Raw genomic sequence first — 14,825 nt, 5'->3', positions numbered from 1 at the left:
GTAAAGTATGTAAATAGAAAAGCACTCACTCCGTCTTGACACCTGCATTAGCTTACACTTGTTATAGATAACTCCATTAACCATTTATCACTCACCATGGTATTCCAGATGGACCGTAACCTTTGCTTGTCAGTTGTATTACAAATCTCACCATAACGAACGCAGTCAGTGGTATATAGGTGTCAAGAAGAAAAAAATGCACACCACTAATTCATTACCATATATTAAAGAGGCTAGCGGGCTTAACACGGAACCTTGGTCAACTGCGAATCATGATAAATCATTCATGAGCATATAGAAAAAGGTTCCTGAGAAAGCATACAATCCAGGTTAATATTTTAGGGTCATCGTTTAGAGCTCCAACCTTAAGCATTATGACTTTGTCATTTACCTTATTTAAGGCATTGATGAAATCCAACAAAATTACATTCCGCCTCAAAATTCCGGTCATGTGTGGTATGCAAATGATATGTAAAAAAACTGCCGTTGGCAAAAAAATAATAACGAGGGTCTGAAACCGCGCTGAATAATCAAAAATAGTTGGATCGAAAAAAAATTATGGTTTGAATATATTATGTTCTCGATGATCTTAGAGTGTATTTTGGTTCCCGAGATAGGGTTGATAAGTTAAGGGTGATGCTCCAGTTCCTGATTTGTGAAGCGTTACGAATTTCCCATGTTTCCAGTGTTCAGCCAAAATACTGAGACCAAGTGATGGTTTAAATAATTTCGTTTGGAAAAAAGGGGAGCACATCTTTGGATGTGCTCGCTGAAGGCTATAAAGAAAACAATTGGCTGTAAAACGTTGGGGCAGGCGCTGTACTGTTTCATTTGAGACTATGGTCACCGGAAAGTTTTCAACGCAACGGCAAATCTTGTTCGATGTTAGTGATTTCTTGTCGATCGTTTGTACGTTCATTACGTACATTCATAACGAATGCCTTAAACGATGCTGTGCCGTTCTCGCGCGCCGGCTGCGATGATCACTTATGCGGTAAATCTCTTACAGGCAGCATCGTGAATATTTCAAGCGTTGCGTCGACGATTGTGGTGAGTAATGATGGAGAAAATAACAGTACATACTTGGCATATTTGTTGGCTCTCGTGGGTCCTCTACGCCATCTTCTACCTGAAAGAAAGACACCACTTTTATACACTAGCAGCAGCTTTTGTTGTTAATAATATTCTGAAGTGAAAGCTTGCGGCTTTTTATGCGCAACATTTCTGAATGCCGAAATGTCACAGTCAATTATGTCGATGCACTATTTCGCACATACAAGGAGAGTGCAGTTGCGGTCCGAAAATTGCCGGCTCAGTAGCAAATAATAATGGTGCAACTCGAGTGAGCACGGTTCGGCAACGATATATACAATATTGTTGAAATGACTCAGGACTTCAATCGGTGAAGCATAAGGCTAAATAGGTATACGTTAATTGTCTAGGCGAAGAAAACAGTAACGTTCGAAATTTCGCGTGCGGAGATGGAATTCATATTTTTTCAATTCCTCTGCAAATCACAGGGACCTTGAATTCACAACTAGCAGAAAAGCTACTACTGCTGTTTACTAAGTGTGTAATTGCTGGCTATAATCTTGGCACGTACAGGTGGCGCTAGCAGGTGAACTGCCACGCTTCGCCCCAGCATCTCGAAGAATACTTCATTGCATTACTCTTTCATATTCATCCGAAGACAATTCGTTTGCCTTCAGATGGCTAGTTTTCTTTAATGTGACACCGAGCATTTCGGACGGCGAAACACGAAGCAAAGTGGACAAACTGCGGGTCCACTGCCCATGCTCTGCGCTCGATTAAAAAAGGTGGCGCGCATAGCAAAATACCAAATAGCCCTAAACGTCCACCCTACTGCGAAATATCATATTTTTCTATTGCCTTTCTGGGCAGGTGAAAGATATGACACCTTACTGCATGACCAAAGCAGCAATGGACCACATGACACGATGTGCTGCTTTAGGTGAGTGGGCGTGGCCGTTCTACTGATTGTCCCAATTGAACGGAAGTGTGGCGGCATATTTTATTCCAGTGGCGCGGACAACTACTCATTTTGTAGAAAACCAAGAGAAAAAAACAGCTATACATTGAACTTCACTAATTCTCACGAAGAAGGACGTGCTCGTGGAGTATCACGCTGGAGACCACGTTTCCCAAAGATGTCATATTCCTGAAGTCCCCCTAATGCTTTATTTTGAATAATCATGTCTGATAACAGAAAAATGCCTTCCCATATGCTCGTATACCCGTATTTCTCAGAACCTTAGCCTTTCTTTCACCAGGTAAGAAGACCCCGAGCAGAGATCACCCCATTTATTTGCGTGACTTCCTCTTATCACTCTTGTTACAATTAAGCCACGTACAATGCGTAATGCCGTGGAAAAATTAAACAATACGAGTGTCGCAGTTACATATATGTAGAACCACTAAGAAAAGAAGCAGTCGGTATTGACGAAATATCTATCGGCAACGTGTGAAAAGGCTTGTAATTCAACAACAGCCCTTTTTTTCGCGTACCATTCAGTTTGCTTTGAGAAAACGTTTTGATTCCAGTGAATCAAGTGAAGTCACCTTGTTATAATTAAAAACTTGCGGACGAAATGTGTGTGTGTGTGTGTGTTTTGTCAAGTAAATCATCTTGCCCACCAACCAATGTTACCGGCACCGCAGCTTTCCACGATTTCCGCAGTTGGCGATAGTGGGCGAATGCAGACCGTGCAGCGATGCAAGTATCTAAAAAATAGAAAGGAATGAAATCATCTAAACAGAAAGTTTTCGGAAACATCAAGGTGCAACGCACTAGTGTTCAATTCCAGATCGCCGCGTCTGAAAAAAAAACGGTGCCATCGCAGAAAATTTGTAGAGGATAATCTTTAAATGCGCAGAGTGAGTAAATAGCAAATGAAATCATCTAAGCATATTATGTTAGCGTGGCGCATTATCCATCCAGAAGTAAACGAGGACTTCGGTTCCCTGCCGGGGGGCTTAGATTTGAAGAACAATGAAAATCTTGTCAATCTGCTGTGGACTATACTCTAACCGATTTGCACCCTAAAGGTGCTTTCTCTCCGTAATTCACACCGTTATGACCGTTAAAGGTTTAAATTGGTTTACAGTGTATTGTACAAGACTGCTAGAGTATGTAGAGTGAAGAGAGGTAATACACATAATGAAGAGGCATTACACATAAGGGCGCCAAATTTCTATCAGGTTCAGTCTGCCCCAACAGGAAGCTCAAGTCATTAAAGACAATAGCAAACGGAGAGCGATATAGAAATACGGAGTTTCGTGGAATCGGCCACCACCTCTTTTCAGAGAGGATGCCATCCATCCTCACATCCTTCGAATCCATGCCTCTGCAGAAGGTATCTTCTTTGATTGCAAAGGACGCACTCATTCACAATCAAATTTGTTTGTTTTTTTGACGAGCTTGGCAGGTTCTTGTATGCCGGCACCGTATAATACTACAAGAAACATGATGGCTGCTTTGCGGTCCCATGTTTCTTTTCTGAAATGTTGTTCAATATATCTGCTGCTAATTGGAATTTACAATTATGGCCATGCATAATACAGTAGTCATTATCAATCTGTGCCGCGTACGGATTATGTCGTGCTTCCTGTAAAAAATGTGCATATGTACAGAAGCGAACAAAAGGATAATGTATTTTGCATTTAGGGCCTGTGTGCTCAACTGTTAATAATGTTGGTGGTGGTTTAAGCGAGACCCTGGCCAATAGGGCTATAGTCTCTTAAATACAAACTGCCTTGGTACTTTATTCACACCGCATGGTCCGCCCACCATAATTTCGAATTCATAATTCAAACATAATTTTCGAATGCCAAGAACGTATCACAAGGAAATTGCAATATCAAACTGTAGTGAAAATACATGCTCGCTGATGAAATAAATTTTTAAGATTGATGCTAAGGTTAGTTGACCAAAAGTCCTGGCATGCTATTACATGTATAATATCTAGCAATAAATCAAAGGCCGATACTAAATAAAGATAGCGCACCCGCCTACTAACACCAAAACTAGGAAACTGGCAGTATTGAACAGCGTGAAAAGAACAAAATGGAAAGTAGAGTTTTTTTTTGCATTGTCAATAACCAAAATGCTACCCATCTCTTTCACCAGGGCGCATGTATTTTCAGTACTGGTTGATATTACCGTTTCCTTGCGATACATTCTTCATATATACAAATGATGTCCACGGTGCGTGGGTTATGTAACCTGAATAAAGTACGATGTCACTGCGTTTTCTAGAGACTTTATGCCTAGGCTAGCTGTCTGGCATAACGCAGCACCAACCTTTTGAGCAGTTTAGCTCACAGAAGCCAAATGGAAAATATATCTCGCTGTTAATTGCTGTGGAGAGAGAGAAAAAAACTTATTTACAGAAAGGCAGAGAGGTCGGCCTGAGCTGTAACTTGCTGTGGCCTGCTACTCTACACGGGGAAAAAGGGACGGGGAGGAAAAGGGTTAATGAATTATTATGATGATAAGAGGAGGAGGTGTGTGTATATACAAGGTTACAACGTTGTGGCATCTCTAAAGCCGTGCGTTCAGCCCAGTGGCTTGTAGAAAGACTACAGCGGCACTGGTTATCAGGGCTGCGCTGTTTGCATTGGGCCAAGGACCTAAAAAAAAAACTCGTCTGATAGGGGCCTCTTATCGACTTTTGCAATGGAAGATACCAGTTTCTGTAGTTCTTGCGCGTACGCGGGACAAACGCAACATATATGATCATGTGTTTCTGGTACCTGGCAGTATTCACAATTGGGGCTAGTGTCACTGCAAACAATCATATGTCTATAATGATTCGTGAATGCGACAACAAGGCGAATCCGGTGCACCATGCTTGTTTGGCTTCTTTGGCTGTGAGGAATGCCCTAGTTCATTTCTGCGCCCCATTTATGCACTCGCTTGTATTGACGATGTGGTTGGGTCCAGTGCTCCAACGTACAATTGCGTATTACGCAACGAAGTAGGGCATTTGTGTCTGTTCGTGAGAATGGAATGCGTAACTTCAGTCTATAACTATTTAAAGCAGAAAGTATTCAGAACCGAATCCCTCATTAACAGGTACGCGTCGCTGAACATAACATTATGGCCAAACTAGCTCTCATGCCGCTGTCTGCTTATGGTGTCACAACCCTTCACATAATTTTTCTCTCCTTTTGTTGCTTTTGTAGAGAATGCTCCCTTTGGAGTACGTGTCAACACAATCAAGTAAGTAAAGCCGTACGTTACCCTACAAATTTTCACTGTGCAGTATCCCGAATAAGAGTACTTATGTAAATCGCTGTGCAGTTTGTGGCAATATTGCTTCAAATTTCTTACGTTGTGCACATATGTGCGCGCGAGAGAACAGCACATTGATGTTGAACTACATGCTGCTAAATTATGCATATGATGAGTTCATAATTAACGCAACACCTTTGTACCAGAGGCAGGTACCAGCCAGAGAGCGTACAACAGCGGCTTTTGTTGCATCACTGTAGATTATTCTCGTAGTGCATTTCCGTAATTACAGCATAGGATATTATGTTAGAGTAAAAGGAAGAAGTTTTAGCTGGTAAGGGACCGCTAGAGCCTTCGCACTGTAAATTTTAAGCTGCAGCAAAGTGGGCCACACATCAACATGGTAGGTCATTGACTACGTCTTATTGCTGAAAGCAATACTGGTTCGCTAGTAGTGGATGACGTTAGTGCTATAGGGCTCGAGACAATTATAAAGCACTGCGGAAGCGAAATATTTATAAATCAAGTGTAGCCAACGCTATGAAGCAAAAGGAAAGTGGAAACGTAATAAATGATGTCCCTGAGCTGATTGCGGCAAACAATGAAAGCTCATCATAAGACCGTAGCTCGCACAAGTATGCTTCGGTACAAACCAGGGTGTCAAAATAAAAAAAAGAAGAAAGAAAAAAAATTGACGGTGAATTTAGGCTTCACGGCGCTCCGATTTAGCTCGGGTTCAGTAGTGGTTCGCTGAAACACAAAATTACTAACTTACAAACTCTTTTACAAACTAGCTTACAAACTACTCCGCAATACTCAAGCGATTCGGCGTTGTCCACTTTAGTCACCATCATGGCGACAGGCTGTGCCGTACTATCGACTTGTCTGCAAGGCGCATGCGCAAACTTTCTAGGTGAGGGCAGAAATTCACTACGGCGTATGGGAGGTAGCAATTATAAGTTCTGGATGACCATTAAATAAAAAAAATGTTTAAAAAATACAACAAACAGTTACATAAAGACCTAGTCATATACAGTGGTATTCCTGCGACCAGCTGTGCGGCGCATTGGCTCATCCACCTCCGTGCTGCGTCTTTCCTGCGTTTACGTTTATCACCATCCATACTTAATACGTGCAAAACCGTACAAAGTAAGTCTTCCGAGATATTTAGACGCACAGATTTCAGTGCGTCTAAATAAGAGAGATTTTATCAGTCTCAGCAGTTATCAGCAGCTATCTCAGCAGTATCAGTACCTGAGCACCTATAAGTTATCAGTCTGCGGTTCTTGTTTTTGTAACCTCTAGTTACAAACCTCAAGTTACTTGGCGCACTCACAAGATAAGAATAGTATGCTTCTATCTTTGTAACTAGGGCAAACTTGAATGGCAGAGTTCCTAGCCACGGAACACTGAAGTGATTTTTCAGTTTATTTTGAGAACCATGGTAACCTGCTGACGTAAGCTGACGTGGTGGAACGTATGTGAATAGAGCCAGATGGACAAGTGACGAATGTAACTTTACGTATCGGCTTCTTTATTTCTCTCTTTATATTTTCTTTTTCCCAGCCCCGGTGTCATCAAGACGACCTTGGCGTTGAAACCTGGAACCAATGTTGACGAATATATGGAGGTGCGTAAGGCAAAACCCGCTGCAGTCGCGTTGGCTACATAAGGCACAGAGGAAATTGCAAAACTACTGCTCGCAAAATGGGAATTTCTAAATGCAGAGTTTCCTACAACCAGTTAACGGTGGTGAAAATGAGGGCATAGAGGTATCGAAAAATATTGTGGCGATGCAGTAGGCTGCGTGATCTCCTGCCAGTTAAATTATATTTCACATTACCTTCTATGCGACTTTGGTTTTGGTTGTATCCTTTACACAATCTCTTTGTTCTCGGTGGTTATACTAAACTAGCGCAAGTAAAGAGGAATAATAAATCGACAATGGCATGTAACGCTGCATAAGCGTCATTTTGATAGCCCATCAGTTTAATGAAACTAATTCTCTTCATAGGTGGCAATTTGGATGATGCGGCGTTCATGCACTTTCTCGCGCTGTTCACGACAGAATCACGTTGTTTGTGTTTGTTCTACGTTGATACGACTTATCTTTTTTTTTTCGACTGGGCTATAAAACATTGAGAAATAGATAAGTGCGCGAAATTGGGAAACAGGACACCACACAAGAGGAGACACATGGAAAGAACGAGCGCAGTAATAACAACTGATTTATTTCAACGTTGGGGGTTACAAATTATAGAATCACAAAACAGCCGAATTGCGGAATTACATACAATTCGAAAGATAGCCTTCGACCAACCCACCGTGGTTGCTTAGTGGCTATGGTGTTAGGCTGCTAAGCGCGAGGTCACGGGATCGAATCCCTGCCACGGCGGCCGTATTTCTATGGGGTGGAAATGTGAAAACACACGTGTACGTAGATTTAGGTGCACGTGAAAGAACCCCAGGTAGTCAAAATTATTCCGGAGTCCCCCACTATGGCGTGACTGATATTCAGATGGTGGTTTTGGCACGTAATATCCCGTAATTGTTATTACCCTTCCTCCTTCCCCACAAAACTTTCCAATGCATCTTATTAGCCAAAAAGAATAGTTGCGCACTGAACACAGGTGCAACCTCTTCTTTTGATGGGAACCGCTTCCAAAACCTCTTGGGCGCATGGGTTCTTGCTTCTTCGTACTCTCTTGGTAAAATGAAATTGCCGCTTGCAGGTGCAGGCAGCGCAGTGAGCGGGTAATTTGCCCATTTCATTAATTTTGATAACCAGGGCAGACAGGACGCTGCGTAAACGGCCGCGCACGGGAACACTTTTCTGCATTAATGAACACACCATCGAGAACTTGGTCCTTCATTACTTTACCCCTTTTTTTCAGGCATATTCTCGTCTTTCTAGCGTTGTTTCCCAGTCTCCAATATAGGATTTACTTCGAAGCATCAGGCTGTTTACTGCGACTAGCTATTCATTTTCTCACACGTGAGCATTTCAGTAACCAGCGCTCACTTTTCCCTAATATAAAGTGCGCACTATAAGCATATACGCTTTGCTACTTTCGTACTTGATTCCATAGGTTGTACGACGAGCTCAGAATTTAATTGTCACCACCGTGCAGATGCTGGAGAAAACTACCGGTGCCGCTCATGCTCTGGGAAGAACTGGAACACCGGACGAGGTGGCGCGCTGCATCGCCTTCCTGGCCTCAGACGATGCCTCGTTTGTCACAGGAATATCGATGCCCGTCGACGGTGGTCTGCTGCTGGTGTCCTCGCTGTCTCATGGCACCCCATGGGAGGAGAACAAGTAGAATGCGTAGGGGACAGGCTCGACACTCTGTCGATGCATGGTAAAACTGTAGCGCACAAAAAGAAAGGAGGAAACAGCTTGTTTACAAACAGCGCTTGTTTGTAACACGTATCATTAGTTATTTGTGGGCGCTGCAGCTTTACCCTGCACAATTACTAACTGACCGACCCATCAGTCACTCTGTCGATGTCCATGGGCGCATAGGATCAAGACAGCGTTGCTGTTTCTGCTGTCGGTGATTTGATGCATAAAGGGTGGAATAAAGACGCATGCCTTGTGCAGTGAATTCCTTTGCGACTGTCTGTGATCTTTCTCTTCGGAATCCTTTTTCAAGCTTAGCGAAAAATTATTACTTCTTGCTTTAATATTGGTTGTATTTAGTTATGTATATTGATATTATATTTTATGAAAAAAGATTTCGAGGTGGGACAAGTGCAAAACGAAAATTCGGCAGAATCTATCTCAGTATTACTGTTGATAGTAATGCGTTAGCATGGAATTAATATATAACGACACTATAGTCGGATACAACTTAAGAAGGCAGCGGCATTTGCCCCTCAAAGGCGGATGCACACGAGCCTCCACCAATAGGCGCGCACTTCAGGTGACGTCATGAGCCGGACGGCCGGTGACCCCGCCGACGGAGAACATGCCTAACATGGCCGCCCTCGCTTCGAACTGGGCCGAGTCGCGTCAGCTGTGTGTATCCCTTCCTCAGAGTGAATTCGAATTGTTTTTGGTGGTCTGTCATGCCGGAAGTATAGGCTCTATTCTGGACACGCATGGCGGCTGCACGGCCGCCATTATCCGCCATCTTGTCTGTCTCATTGGCTGTCCAGAGGTCACGTGTTTTGAAATTTGTGCCGGGAAACGGAAGTTTTGCAAAATGCAATTTTGTGTTTTCGTGAGAATGACGAAACGTGACGTGGAGCTGCAAGTTTTATCGACTAATACTTTTTTGTGGTCCTTGGCACCTGTATTGCGACTTTAGCGCTTTAAAAAGAAAGTGGACGGTAGCGTGCAGAAGCCCGTGTAATGCATCTGCAATTTCGCGAATATGTGGTGGCGTTCCAAGATAGCTGGCATGTCAGCTTGTTCATTGGCTGAAAGAATATCCCGTGAGGAGCGTCACAGGAAGGGCTGCTTCGTAAACGTCCATTTGACGTTGCGTGACGTTGCGCTGGGCCGCCATTGCAGAGATTTTCCGCCATAATCTGTGGTGCGACGAGCCGCGCGAATTATGGTGATGAGCGGCCATATGCAGTGTCAGTCGTGAGGCATGCGTATCGCCGCATTTTCCCTGTCATTTGGGGCCATGAAATTTTTTTGTTCACAACGCGTGCTCATAGCATTTGCATCGCTCTCGGGTGGTGTTGGCATTTGTGTTTTGAACCATCATTTCTAATAAAAACACGTTTATTTGAAATAATATTTGTTGAAACTAGCAAACTTCTTGCGACTTTTTGCACTTTTCGCTACTGCGTTTGCATTGTAATCAATATTAATGTATTTTCGCGTCATCAAAGGCTATGACAACGGCGAATTTTTAATTTATAAAAATAAATGTACGCAAGGCGGCGTCTTGATGTTTCCTCTCGCGGGGCAAGTAAGCAGCGAAGTGAACAAGAGGTGGCAGTGCCGGCGCTTGCGTTGCGCAAGCGGATACCTGTGGCTCGCGCAACGCTATCGATGATATTCGGCCGCTTCTCAGCCAGACGAGTTGGGCTGAGTCACTTGCGGCTCACGAGATAGCGATAACGCACCCTAGAGCGTGCGCTGATCATCACTGGCAGGTCGCGTATGTTGTCTCAAGGTAGAAAGCAAGCGCGTGGGCGCCAATATACGATGACTCATTCAGTTTTCCGAGGACACGCATCCTAGCTAATGAAGCAGACGACAGCCTGCGCGCATGCAGACGACGGAAGCGAGAATTAAACGATTTTGATGGAGTAATCGTACGCTTTGAGCTAGCTGCTTTATTTTTACTGGGGAGGAAAACTGTTTTGCTTTATCAACCACGCTAGGTTCAATGCCTACATTACAGTTTCATAGTCGAAACGTCAGATTTGCGTGACGTTACGAAAGCAAAACGGGGCCATCGGCGCCATTTTGTAAGCGTCGCGCCTACGTCACGCCTCGAGAAAATGGCGGAATGTTCAGAATAGCGGCTGATTTGTGAGCTCACGATGCACAATTTGTGCCGCGTGCCTTTGTTCTGAGCCGTGAGCCGGCGAAGAAAGATTGCAGCGAACATCGGTGACGCTGCGCGGGGCGATTCGTCTGGAAACAGGATCCCGCGGCGACATACCGCCGCAAACAAACATCGTGCGTGTTTGTTCCATGGTGTTTTGCTTTGCCTCATAAGTGAAGTTACGACGAGGAGAGTTTTCCAAAGTGTGGTACCTACTGTTAGCGGCGGGTGTGTTTGTGTACTGTGCCCCAGCGTTTCTCGTCGGACGTGGCGAAGTGATGGAGCAAAACCATTATCAGGATAAACGAGAGAGATAAACGAGAGGCGGAAAAAAAAGAAAATATAAAGAAGTAAAAAGCGCGCTATCATCGTCCAATAGGAGATACAGGCGAGAGAGAAGCGGCGTTTATCAAAGGATGGCGGTACTTTTCTTATATAGGGACTTTAGCTTGGCATGAATTCGCGTCGCTGGGTGGCTTAGAACTCTTCGCTCAGTGCACGCGCCAGCTGTAGAATGCCTGCTGTGTCACAATCGCGCATAAGTTGTGCTGCCAGCACTCGACTTGCTTTTCCACAACACAGCTTTGCGCTGCTTTTCCATTGTCGTGATATGTAGCTACTAAAAAATTTCTATGACAGTGAAGGCAACAGAGCCAATATGCACATTAAAAAATAAAGTACGACAAAGTAGGCACAACTGCTTGTGAACTGACTCCTAATAGTTCTACTCGCGTCTGCGTTAGATGTGTGCGTGTTTTCTTGCGTGTTTGTGTATATTTGTTATTTTCCCCTTTTTTGTATTTTAGATTTTAGTTTTCGCGCTCGCGTTTATGTGAATGTGTGTGAATATGCGAGTACTTCCGTGCGTGTATGTGTTCATTCCTATTTCTGTCCTTTTATTTTTGCCTTTGTTCTTGTAAGCACGCTGCAGCCGCATCATTATTTACAATTTCATTACCTCGCCTCCTCCAAAGCACCAAGTCCTGTGAATAGCAGGACTGGCCTCTCTCTCGTCTACCTTGCCTCCTCAGTCTGCCATCTTGCTTTGTTTTCTCCTACAATTCTGACCTTGCTTCTTGTGCTGTTGCCGCAACGTGATTAACCAACTTGCACTAAAGAAAGTTCCATCAGCTGTGACAACAGAAACATTGACAGATACAAAATGTTAAAAGCATCACGTGGCTGGCACAGTTACTTCGTCTCTTACCCCCTGTTAATGTGTCCATGCATCAGTGCATATGGCAGCTTGCCAGAAGTGCGCATGAAAGGGTGTCATATTCTGAAACCGCACCTTGCTATGTTGTTGCATTCTGTCTTAATAAACAGATGGTTTCGCTGCCCGTCACTTGTGGTGGTATACATACATAACATTGTGCAGTGGGGTATCATTTCCTGTTTTGACACTTTCATCATTACAAAAGCAGTTTTCTAGTGAATGGAGTCCAGCAAAGCAGTGCTGTGAGAGCCTTTTGCAACGTTCACCATTTATTAGTTCCACAATATCACTGTCTGAATCTGTCCCGTCACTTTGCCTACGGCTTGTAATGAACAAAGTGACTCACTAAAACACGTTCAGCTTTGCTGAGCATTTTTCCAGTGCGTAAATATGACAAAAAATGCTGGCAATGTTAATCACGTTAATAATTGTGCTTGCATTCGCGTTACTTGCCCGAGTCAGAATAATAAATTAAAAACTGGCTATGACAACACTTCAATTTTCAGTGCAGACTGCTAACAGAGCCATAAAGCGTGTTCCTACTGCTGCTATTTCACTATGGGGCGCGTCAAACTCGACGGTGGCTGCCTGAAAGGAGCATTTTGGGCCTCACTAAGCTGATGATGTTTTATATTTGTTCTCTTATTTGCATTACTTGTGTGAGCTATATAACCAAAATAAACAATGCAACCACATGAATGTGCTTTGGCGTGCAAGCTGCTAACAGTGGCTGTCAGTTTCGTGTTGACTACTGCTATTTCACCAGTACTAGCTATGACATGACTGTGACTTCCAGTGCAGACTGCTAACAGAGCCATAAAGCATGCTTCGACTTCTGCTATTTCACTATGTGGCGCATCAAACTCGACAGTGGCTGCCTGAATGGGCATTTTGGGCGTCACTAAGGTAATGATTTTTTATATTTGTTCTCTTATATCACCATCATTTATTTCACCCTTAAAGGCCCCGTTAGGGAGATTTCATGAGGGGGGAAGGGGATACAGGGGTGTAAAACGGTCATACATAGGCATGGGAAAGCAGAAGTGAAAAACCGCATACTAAGAATAAAAAAAATAACAAAGGGGGTAAAAGAAGTCTGAGCAGAATATAACAAGCATAGTAGCGGTATATAACAGTAAAAATGTCGGCTGTGCAGGGCGAAACGAACTGCGGTGAGCAAACTAAGTGGCCAAAATAGGCATGGAACTGGGGTTTGAAGCGATCACACATGGGCATGGGAAAACAGAAGTGAAAAACAGTGTAATAATAATAATAATAATAATAATAATAATAATAATAATAATAATAATAATAATAATAATAATAATAATAATAAAAACAGGTAAAAAACGTCAAGTACTAGAATCAATACAAAGCAAAATATGACAAGCAATGTATCACTACAGAAAAGTACACATTCAGCTGCGCAGGCGAAATGGCCTGCGGTGAGCAGAAATTACGGCCAAAGATAGAGAAACATAAAAATAGGAGATTACGCAACAATACAGGCAGATCGTATTGCTGGGAGAGGAATGCGAGGGAAGTAGCTATTGTAGGTTCAAGTGATCCGTTAGCAGTTGCCTAAATCTGTAGTGATTAGATTCGGTAACAACTTTTTCAGAATGTTCCATTCTTGTATGGCGATGGGAAGGAAAGATTTAAGGCTTTGGATGAACCGTGAAAACGTTGAATGCTGAGGGAGGTTAATAAATGGCGAACCGAATGGAGTAAGCCCTCTGCGGTTTACGCCATAAAAGGCACAGACCACAGAGTACATTGAGAAAGGCAATAAGAATTTTTTTTAAATATTTAGATGGACGTAGTTTTCTAGGCTCAGTAAGGACGGTGTGCCTATATTGTGTAATACGAGGTTATTATACGTAAAGTTGTAAGCGTATGTCGAAGCATTTGCTGACCGTAAGAACAGCGCCAAATAATTTACCCCCTTAAAAATGAATAGAGTTGTAAATTGGGGTGCTGTGCCGCATGCGCCGAGTTTGGTGAAACTCGGGATCTTCACGAGCTCTGGTGACGTCCCAAGGTGAAAGAAGTAATGATACAAAGACAAAGTTTGTTCATCTGCACGCCCCCAGTTTCATTGGTTTATCTAGATTCACTCTGGGTGGTTATCATCCCTTGGGCGTTGCCATATGGGCGGTCGACAAACTGGAGCTCACGTCATCATACCGTCTGTAAATGGTCATGCCTTCTTTCACTTGTTTGTCGTTCCACCGAGCGCACAACAGACACAATCATGTTATGAGATAAATGCATCTACTACAATATTATTAGTCACTTTATTGTGCTTTATAATCATTTTAAAGTTTACAAGATGTACACTGAATGTGTATTAAACTGATTCGCAATTTATTACGTTTCGCTTTATACCACGTGGGAACGCTCCACTACTGTTTTCCTCTTGATTGGATTGGCGCGGCTCGCTAAGTGCTTGCGCTCCGATTTCCGAGCACAGATTAGTTTGCGCCTGTTTTTCACACTGGGCTTTCAACATATCACTCGGTGATCGCGCTAAAGGCTGCGAGACAAAGCGAGCGTTGGCTGGCGCCGAAGTGGTTTGCCGCGCACTTACCGTGTAAGCAAGCAGGAATGCCGGAAAGCAAAGCGTCAGAAAACTAAGCTTTATTTTCTTTTACTTTGTGATGCACCTTCATACTGGCTAGTGCTGAACGATGGCTTCTGACAACCGCACGAAATAGTCTTTCTACTGGGTAGCGCCGAGCGACCCGTGTCTTTTAACAAACGCAAGGAAGGGTCTTTGTAGCGCACGTGGCCGTTAAGTGACTGCCACCACATTCAGGCCTGGTGGGACTCTAGCAGCGGT

General features: G+C 43.5%; 1 protein-coding gene across 2 annotated transcripts in view; it reads left to right on the top strand.

Moving 5' to 3' along the window:
• LOC119445476 (3-oxoacyl-[acyl-carrier-protein] reductase FabG) overlaps positions 1-8,856 on the top strand; it is an 87,028-nt gene extending 78,172 nt beyond the window's left edge. For both annotated transcript variants that reach the window (XM_049663332.1, XM_037709757.2), the window contains exons 5-9: positions 1,010-1,050; positions 1,903-1,972; positions 5,206-5,242; positions 6,821-6,884; positions 8,386-8,856. In XM_049663332.1, coding sequence (XP_049519289.1) covers positions 1,010-1,050; positions 1,903-1,972; positions 5,206-5,242; positions 6,821-6,884; positions 8,386-8,577 — 404 coding nt within the window. In that variant the 3' untranslated portion in view covers positions 8,578-8,856. The remainder of the gene's footprint in view (positions 1-1,009; positions 1,051-1,902; positions 1,973-5,205; positions 5,243-6,820; positions 6,885-8,385) is intronic.
• Positions 8,857-14,825: the final 5,969 nt, after the last annotated feature.

The sequence above is a fragment of the Dermacentor silvarum genome, chromosome 3 (assembly GCF_013339745.2).
Source record: "Dermacentor silvarum isolate Dsil-2018 chromosome 3, BIME_Dsil_1.4, whole genome shotgun sequence".
NCBI lineage: Eukaryota > Metazoa > Arthropoda > Arachnida > Ixodida > Ixodidae > Dermacentor > Dermacentor silvarum.
The sequence above is the reverse complement of the archived record's forward strand: the minus strand, read 5'-3'. Positions and strand labels throughout refer to the sequence as shown.